The sequence below is a fragment of the Penaeus chinensis genome, chromosome 43 (assembly GCF_019202785.1).
Source record: "Penaeus chinensis breed Huanghai No. 1 chromosome 43, ASM1920278v2, whole genome shotgun sequence".
NCBI lineage: Eukaryota > Metazoa > Arthropoda > Malacostraca > Decapoda > Penaeidae > Penaeus > Penaeus chinensis.
This window is the reverse complement of record NC_061861.1, coordinates 19,941,489-19,951,488: the sequence shown is the minus strand read 5'-3', so window position 1 is coordinate 19,951,488 and position 10,000 is coordinate 19,941,489. Positions and strand designations below refer to the sequence as shown.

Genomic DNA, 10,000 nt, shown 5'->3' with positions numbered 1-10,000 from the left:
TCTCTCTCTCTCTCTCTCTCTCTCTCTCTCTCTCTCTCTCTCTCTCTCTCTCTCTCTCTCTCTCTCTCTCTCTCTCTCTCTCTCTCTCTCTCTCTCTCTCTCTCTCTCTCTCTCTCTCTCTCTCTCTCTCTCTCTCTCTCTCTCTCTCTCTCTCTCTCTCTCTCTCTCTCTCTCTCTCTCTCTCTCTCTCTCTCTCTCTCTCTCTCTCTCTCTCTCTCTCTCTCTCTCTCTCTCTCTCTCTCTCTCTCTCTCTCTCTCTCTCTCTCTCTCTCTCTCTCTCTCTCTCTCTCTCTCTCTCTCTCTCTCTCTCTCTCTCTCTCTCTCTCTCTCTCTCTCTCTCTCTCTCTCTCTCTCTCTCTCTCTCTCTCTCTCTCTCTCTCTCTCTCTCTCTCTCTCTCTCTCTCTCTCTCTCTCTCTCTCTCTCTCTCTCTCTCTCTCTCTCTCTCTCTCTCTCTCTCTCTCTCTCTCTCTCTCTCTCTCTCTCTCTCGTTTTCTTTCTCTCTCTCTCTCTCTCTCTCTCTCTCTCTCTCTCTCTCTCTCTCTCTCTCTCTCTCTCTCTCTCTCTCTCTCTCTCTCTCTCTCTCTCTCTCTCTCTCTCGTTTTCTTTCTCTCTCTCTCTCTCTCTCTCTCTCTCTCTCTCTCTCTCTCTCTCTCTCTCTCTCTCGTTTTCTTTCTCTCTCTCTCTCTCTCTCTCTCTCTCTCTCTCTCTCTCTCTCTCTCTCTCTCTCTCTCTCGTTTTCTTTCTCTCTCTCTCTCTCTCTCTCTCTCTCTCTCTCTCTCTCTCTCTCTCTCTCTCTCTCTCTCTCTCTCTCTCTCTCTCTCTCTCTCTCTCTCTCTCTCTCTCTCTCTCTCTCTCGTTTTCTTTCTCTCTCTCTCTCTCTCTCTCTCTCTCTCTCTCTCTCTCTCTCTCTCTCTCTCTCTCTCTCTCTCTCTCTCTCTCTCTCTCTCTCTCTCTCTCTCTCTCTCTCTCTCTCTCTCTCTCTCTCTCTCTCTCTCTCTCTCTCTCTCTCTCTCTCTCTCTCTCTCTCTCTCTCTCTCTCTCTCTCTCTCTCTCTCTCTCTCTCTCTCTCTCTCTCTCTCTCTCTCTCTCTCTCTCTCTCTCTCTCTCTCTCTCTCTCTCTCGTTTTCTTTCTCTCTCTCTCTCTCTCTCTCTCTCTCTCTCTCTCTCTCTCTCTCTCTCTCTCTCTCTCTCTCTCTCTCTCTCTCTCTCTCTCTCTCTCTCTCTCTCTCTCTCTCTCTCTCTCTCTCTCTCTCTCTCTCTCTCTCTCTCTCTCTCTCTCTCGTTTTCTTTCTCTCTCTCTCTCTCTCTCTCTCTCTCTCTCTCTCTCTCTCTCTCTCTCTCTCTCTCTCTCTCTCTCTCTCTCTCTCTCTCTCTCTCTCTCTCTCTCTCGTTTTCTTTCTCTCTCTCTCTCTCTCTCTCTCTCTCGTTTTCTTTCTCTCTCTCTCTCTCTCTCTCTCTCTCTCTCTCTCTCTCTCTCTCTCTCTCTCTCTCTCTCTCTCTCTCTCTCTCTCTCTCTCTCTCTCTCTCTCTCTCTCTCTCTCTCTCTCTCTCTCTCTCTCTCTCTCTCTCTCTCTCTCTCTCTCTCTCTCTCTCTCTCTCTCTCGTTTTCTTTCTCTCTCTCTCTCTCTCTCTCTCTCTCTCTCTCTCTCTCTCTCTCTCTCTCTCTCTCTCTCTCTCTCTCTCTCTCTCTCTCTCTCTCTCTCTCTCTCTCTCTCTCTCTCTCGTTTTCTTTCTCTCTCTCTCTCTCTCTCTCTCTCTCTCTCTCTCTCTCTCTCTCTCTCTCTCTCTCTCTCTCTCTCTCTCTCTCTCTCTCTCTCTCTCTCTCTCTCTCTCTCTCTCTCTCTCTCTCTCTCTCTCTCTCTCTCTCTCTCTCTCTCTCTCTCTCTCTCTCTCTCTCTCTCTCTCTCTCTCTCTCTCTCGTTTTCTTTCTCTCTCTCTCTCTCTCTCTCTCTCTCTCTCTCTCTCTCTCTCTCTCTCGTTTTCTTTCTCCTATTTTACCAGATTAGTACTTACACTCAATAACTTGTCTGAAGATGAAGTAAGCAATGGGTACAGTCAAATCTATTTCATCTAGTAGCGAATTTATCCATTTAACTGTCTTCACTTCTTCATTTATAAAAGAGAATGAAAAAAATAAAAGCAAGGTTTATTATCCAAGCATACATCTTTCATAACTGATATTCATAAAATACAAATGAGTATATGTATGAATGTGTGGGTGTAAGTGTAAGAATAGGCATAAGTATGACTGGGTGTGAGCATGAGTGTGCAAGTATTGTGCTGAGTATTTGTGCATTAGAGTTAATGATTTCAGCATAACAAAACTCATTGATTAAAAATTAGAGATGTATATTGGAATATTCTATTTTACACTGGAATGATAAAAAGCATCTTTGTGGTTTAACCTACTCACTGAGAAGCTATGACTTCAGAAATAGCATTGCAATAGCCATGATCTGACCAAGAGACAAGTGCATATTTTCCATTACTAATAACTCTAAAGGTCTGAGAAATTTTAATCTTTCTTAATGTTACTATATACAAACAAAGGAAATCAATTCTGATTATTGATGCAAAAGTTACGGGGTAAATATATATGTGTGTGTGTGTGTGTGTGTGTGTGTGTGTGTGTGTGTGTGTGTGTGTGTGTGTGTGTGTGTGTGTGTGTGTGTGTGTGTGTGTGTGTGCGCGTGTGTGTGGGTGGGTGTGACAAAAACATGAGGTCATGCAAGTGAGTGCATATATATATATATATATATATATATATATATATATATATATATATTTATATGCAGATTATGATTATTAATTGTGATGTTATCTATGAGGATGCTTCTTCTTTTGACTACTCTGAAAATAAAATGTAATGCTATATATGTTTACATATGTACTAAAAAAATAGATAAACATGTAAAGAAAGTATGTACAAAATGAGTGAAAACATTATATAGACTGAAGTCATGAAATGTTTTTATAACCAAAATTATTTTTGAATTAAAAGGTATGGAAATTAACATCTATATAGCATGTCAGTGTAACATATGAAAAAATTCAAACACATTCTCACTCTCTGTTCCTGATGCATGCACACCTCATCATACATACATGCCCCTCCATCAAAATAAAATCTGATACTTCAACATATATATGTGTATATATACATATGTATATATGTGTCTGTATATATGTATATATATATATATATATATATATATATATATATATATATATATATATATATATATATATATAATTATACACACACACACACACATATACATGAGTTTGATATATACTCCCATCTTAAGAAATTTGTTATTTTTCATATTTAAAAAGCACCATTTAGCAAGAATATGTTAAATTGTAAAAAATATCATGAAGGATTTCTCAGAAGATAATCAATATCAATACCCTTTCCTAAAATACAGAAGACATTCAAGTGTATCATTACTTCAGTAACTGTAAACACAGACTTTAGAAGTCTTCTCTCATATATGGGTTTAATTAGCTTTCTGTGGAAGCTTAGGAATTTTTCATCTATGTTAGTAAATGCTTCAGTTTTCTGTGTTTTGAAAAAGTAGAAAATGCGTATTTTAATAAATGCCAATGTCAACCCAAAATGCATCCAAAATTAAACTAATACTCTGTTTATATTAAAAAATTAAAATACAGGACAACAAACAGGTTATTTATGTACACATATTTTTCTATGAGAACATGTATTCATGAGGATAAGTGGTATGTTAATTCTGTATAAATAAAAAAAATCTGTATGAAAAAGAAGTGTTGACATACATACAGGCATTCTTGAACACAATAGTATCAGAATACTATTTTGAAGATTATTTTTTTTTCCTTTCATTAAAAAAAATGTGAGCTCAAGTCAACAAGGGAACATTTAAGCAAAAGTAGGTGTATAGTATCAAAGGTCTATCGTATGAAAAAAGCCCACAATTCATTGACTTTGGAGTTTTCCAATGACCATTTCTTTAAGAATTAACTGTGATCCTTGAGTGTATCATATACAGAAAATATATTCATATATCCAAATAATTACAATGCAAGACACAAATTTACAACATAAATGCATTTTTATACCTTAACCATTCATCTTCCCAAGAAAAATCATGAACAAAGTACAATAGGTTAACATTCTCTTTTAAAGCTAAGAAGTGCCTGTAAGATGGAATTTATTGTCCTTGAAAGTGTCTCTATATTATAATTACAGCAGGAAAGTTTTAACAAGTAATCCTTCAACAATTATTGAGCAAAAAAACTGACAGTTGGAACTTGTTGGCCCCATCTCAGCCTTCCTAGTTAAAAAGAACTATCACAACAGGTGATACAAACTAGATTAACATGGAACTTTTACTATATTCCACTCCACAGTACACCAACTAATCCCATTACATATTCATATGTAAGGAGTTCAGTGAATACCTATGACAGATACTGCTTGAAAATTCATCCAAAACAGCTCAAAGTTCACACCAAAGGGACCTACATATTTAGTCGTTTTTTTTTTCCCTTTCATATCACAATGAAATACCAAAGCTTTGATGGACTAGAGTTGACTGTACCCATGCTTTTATTTTTAATGGAATGGACCCCTGAACACCTGTACTATTGGACAGAGCTTCTTGTTTTTTAAGGAGTAGAAAGGCAAGTTATAACTATGGTGACACTACATCTGCATAGAATCATCTGGCTGCGATCGACAATTGATGAGAAGTGGTTATCTCAGAGGTTTACAAATGGGCAAGAGTGAAAACAAATTTCCCAGACTCGTAAAATGTTAGCTCCCTGTGACTCTCCTCTGTCAATGTATCACAACAAACCTCAGTTAAAAGTGGTTCTTTCCCATCTGGGTTTATGCAAGGTATTAGGCATGACTCCCCTTCATTTCTTCATGTCTCAGACGATCGAAACCTGAGTACAGCCTCTTCTTTCCGTTTCTGACAAGGAGAACTTTCAGCACGAACACTCCTCATCAATTGTCAAAAACAAAATATTCTCCTATTGGAAAGCATAAAGGAGATACCACACTTGAGAGGCAAATTGTTTTAACGCAGCCTTCGTTATCGTTATTTTCATTTCAGAAATACCTAATACAATTACAACATAAATTTGCATCCATAATGTTACTGATGCTAATGATTATATTCATATTAAAAATTCAATGACATAGCTATATACACTGTTCAACAATAAATGACAATATCAACATACCTCTAATGATTGTTTACAGCTCTTTGAAATCACAAACAATATATTCTGATCACAACTAATTAGGGAATTATTTTTTCTTTTTTACAAAAATACTGTATTAGGGCATAATCACTTAATTTTCCCGACAAAGACAAACTGTAAAGTTTATCCACATGAACAAATAACAACAAAATTCATTAAGAATATGGCAATAAACACTTGAATGATACAATGAAGGATGATATGAACTCAATTTCAAAATCAACATCTTTTACAGTTTTTTGTTTATCACAATATGTTTCATGAAACATAATAGAAGAAAAGAAATATTGGCACCTAATGGCAAAACATGAAACTAAACCTGATCAAAATACTTGACAAGATTTGTATGATGCTAAAACTACAAGATGCATGGAAAATGGTCATGTTCCCATACAAAATAACTTAATTTGTATCCGAATGCACATGGTACACTGGAGAATAAAAACTTACAAAATACGTATAAGATCAATAAATATATCTCTCGCAACAAAAACTTTAAAACTACAGAAAAATCTACCATTCATATGTCTTTTCCTTCATTCTAATAACCACATGTGTTGAATCTTTTCCAAATCGTACCAAGGGTTCTTGACCCAATGAACAAACCCTTATCTTCTTAATTAATTTCCAACAATATGAGCTCTCATGCTCACTCTCTGCCTCTACTGTCAGGATTCTATTTTACAGCAAATATAAAAATTCTCATCTGAAATACACTGTACATAATAAACCCACAATCACATAAATTCTAAACACACATTTGGCTCATATGGGTAGCACTAGTGGTTTTTTATCTAGACACTGATTAGTAACGAACGACCCACAAATATACGACCTTTTCATTTATTCAGGTGCCAGCTAGTATTAACATCGGTAATAATCTAACAAATGACCTTCGGGGGTCAGGCTGAGCCAATCACAAACTCGGGAAAAAGAACCTGCTGGGAGGTGGGAAGGGGTGGGGGGGTGTGGGGCGTGACATCAAGACTGTCATCTGCGTAAATAAAAGGGCCCACTGCTAAGGAACATTGCACTTTGTGTTCTCTGTACAGTCAGCAACCCTCATCTCTAATACTGGTGCACATTTGTCTTCAACCTGTGCTGGAATGAGATGAAGGTCTATTTTTAGTAATGTCAGAAATAAATGCATGATATAGAAGGCGGCAAGTTGTCCTTTTTAGACAACAATAATACTTTTCCTATCCGAGTTACCCATTATTGGTATATGTTAATTTCCCCATAATAGAGAATGACTCAAGAAAAATACAATCAACCATTAAACTTCGTAACCATGTCATGCATACCTGAAAAAAGTCTACGAGGAGAGACCTTCTTCCAGTTTTGTGCGTTTTTCCTCATATTCCAGGTCAATATTATTTCTGGCCTGCGAAGAGTGAAAGTTTGGTTTATAAAAGAGATGGGAAATTACAAACTTATCATTGTTGTAGATTACCTGCACTGAGTTAACAGTTATTTTCCTTGGATTAATCACTGTCACATTTCACAGATGCCACTCTTTAATCTGGGAATTGTGCAACAAAAAATCTGGCCATGCTATGGTGCATAATAAGTGGGGGAGAAAATTAATTTTAGAAGAAAAAATGGAGATTCACAATAATATATATGCTTGGAAATTTTGATAAATGACACAGAAATCTTTATGGCAAATACTGCATGTCATAGTCATCCCATTAAAGCAAATGCTGCACATTGTAGTTATTGAGTTAGAGGTGACGTTGATGAAGATGCCACCAAAACTGTGGCTTACCTTTTGTTTGTCTTCTTCAAATTGTGCTCGGACATCTTCATGCTGTTTTTCCAATTCAGTTTTCTTCTTTTCATGAATATCAGTAAGCTTTTGTCTCTCCTGAATACCTTCTGCGACAATCTGTTTACTGATCTCACGCTTTATCCTAGAATAATCAAAAGGTTCAGGGAATCAATTGCTTAGTTTTACTGCTTCAGAACTATTAAAAATTCCTTTGAAGACTGGTCATTTAAACTTATGATCACATATATATTGAAATATTACTCTAGTACCATAAAAAATACATAGTTACTTGGAAAAAATGACGGGATTATAAAGGAAAATTATTAGAATATGAAAGAAAATTACAAGAATTTGCTGTATAAAAAAGAAGGCAAGCAAAGCACTGTTAGAGATACCCCAGTTGTATAATAAAGGAAAGGAGGATGAGCCATTGCAAACAGTGGAAATGAGAGCAAGAGAAAGAAGAAATGTAGGAAGACAGAAGATAGGTGACAGGTCATAATGAATGGAGACAGGTGGGCCCACGACCCAACAAAAAAGGAAGCAATGGGCAGAGGAGTATGTAGTTGGGAGACTCGAAACCCAAACTGTACAATGTTGTGGGAATGAATTTGTAGGAAGAAGGATAAAGTCAACAGCAGTTTCTACATATGCTGAATTCCTCTTTGTGGGAATGAGTCCATACTAAGTTGTGAAAATAGTGCAGGAACATGGGTACAGGAAGAATGAAAAGAAAAAAATATGAAGTAGTCCCACATCTGTTAAATTCCCTCTTGTGGTAGTTTTGTGAAAATAAGGTTATAAGGAGGAGAATTAAAGGGTGGTTTCCCCACCTGCATAGCTCCTGTTGGTGGGAGTAAGTTTATAATGTGTTGCACTAATTGTGTGAGAATTCATTGCAAGAGGGACAATGAAAAGATGACAAAGGAGTTAATAATGTTGTGTTAAGAATTTTTAAGTACGGTTGTAAAAAGAAAAGGAAGGTTACAAATTAATTAATAATGAGTTGTGTTAATTGTGTGAGAATATATGCTGGTAAAGAAAAAGAGGTTTTCAAATTAGTTCATAACAGGCTGTGCGGGAATATAACCATATCAAGAAAAAGTAGATCTGTCAAATTAGTTAACAATATACTTTAGTAAATGTGGGAATAGTGTCATGGGAAGAAGATGAAAGATGCTAGGTCTAGTTTCCTCACCTGCTTAATTCCTCTTTGTCTACTGTTGTCTTTCCAAGTCCCTTTCGCTTCTCTCTGTGTTGCTCCTCAGTTCTTCGTTTTATATCTTCGACTTGTTTATCATGTATGGTCTGTAATTTTTTTAACTGTTCTGCCTGAGACATCTTCATTGCTTTGTCTAGTGCAGCATAAATCTGGAATTTTCATACATTAAGAGAAAATAGCATCATAATGGGAGATGTTAAAATGATCGGAAAATTTAAGGTAATAAGGGGGGGAAAAAAAATCATAAATCAGAAACTCCAATAGCTTACCACTATGCTCCAGACAAACAAGACAAAAACAAGTGACAATAATTAAAAAAAAAAAAAAAAAACATACCGTGTCATGGTACTTTTCTTGTAATTTCTTCTCAGCTATTAGGTGTTCCATGCTTAATTCACAAAGGCTGGTCTTGTGCAACTTGTCCTCCTCTTGCAGTCGACTTTCCAGCTCTTCCTGCACTGTATTAAGGTCCTGGGTTGCCTCTCGTCCGGTGGGCTCTCTGTACACATGCAATAAAATAAGGCATTAACCCTATGCCGACGGGCATGACATGTACGTACGTGCTATGCCCACTGTGAGTTACTTGTTTGATTATTTTGATACATAGATGGCTAGACCTGTACTAAGTCACAAATGAGTCAATTATGAGTACTGCCTGTCTCACCTGTTTACCCTTTTCTTTGATTTACATAAATATTTTATGTTATCTTATTTTGCTGTTACTAATGTTTATAACACTATGGTAATTATAATGTTTATAATAAATATAACACCATCGATATTCATAGCACATGTAAAAATTACATTTTTCCTGCCAATTCAACTCACGTAAGGTCACAAGGTCTACTAATTGACTCCTTTGTGGCTAAGCAGAAGCAGAGCCATCTATGTGCAAACATTTCACAAAAATATAGAAAATGAACACAGCATTTTTCCCATTCTTTATTCATTTTCCCAGGCGGCATTGAGTTAACTGTGTGAAGACAAGAAAATAACAATGATGAGGCCAGAATAAAATAATGATAACACAAGAATAAGAAAGATGATCTTGAAAAAAACATTACACGTGTGTATATATACATATGTGTATATATATATATGTACATATATATATATATATATATATATATATATATATATATATATATGTGTGCGTGTGTGTGTGTGTGTGTATATAATATATATACATAAATATATTTATGTATATATGTATGTATACACACAGATGTATAAATATGTATGTACATATACATCATACATACGTACATATATATATATATATGTATGTATGTATGTATGTGTATGTGTATGTGTATGTGTATGTGTATGTGTATGTGTATGTGTATGTATATGTATATGTATATGTATATGTATATGTATATGTGTATGTGTATGTGTATATATGTATGTGTGTATATAGACATTTATATACATATGTATACATACATATATATATATATATATATACATTATATACACATATATATAAACATATATACATATATATACACATCTACATACATATATATACATATATATATATATATATGTATATGCATAAAAGAAATCTATAGACTGGCATTATGCAATCATTTCTATTCAAATTGTTACAAATTGAATACCTGTGTCAAGCCTTTGGCTAAGTTTAAGGGTTAAATAGAGAAATATTGTGTATGGAACAGAACAGAAAAAAAAAAGACCATGTCTTATTTTGACAAAAGTATATAAGAAATGACTGTTTTATGTAAACACTGAT

The 10,000-nt window shown here is 35.5% G+C and overlaps 1 protein-coding gene across 1 annotated transcript in view; it reads right to left on the bottom strand.

Annotated features, from left to right (window-relative positions):
* Nucleotides 1–3,638: 3,638 nt before the first annotated feature.
* Nucleotides 3,639–10,000, bottom strand: part of LOC125048386 (1-phosphatidylinositol 4,5-bisphosphate phosphodiesterase classes I and II-like) — a 27,115-nt gene continuing 20,753 nt past the window's right edge. The window contains exons 12-16 of the mRNA XM_047647053.1: nt 8,581–8,743; nt 8,221–8,393; nt 7,020–7,164; nt 6,556–6,635; nt 3,639–6,352 (exon numbers count right to left, since the gene is read on the bottom strand). Of these exons, the coding sequence (XP_047503009.1) occupies nt 6,567–6,635; nt 7,020–7,164; nt 8,221–8,393; nt 8,581–8,743 (550 nt within the window). The 3' untranslated portion in view covers nt 3,639–6,352; nt 6,556–6,566. The remainder of the gene's footprint in view (nt 6,353–6,555; nt 6,636–7,019; nt 7,165–8,220; nt 8,394–8,580; nt 8,744–10,000) is intronic.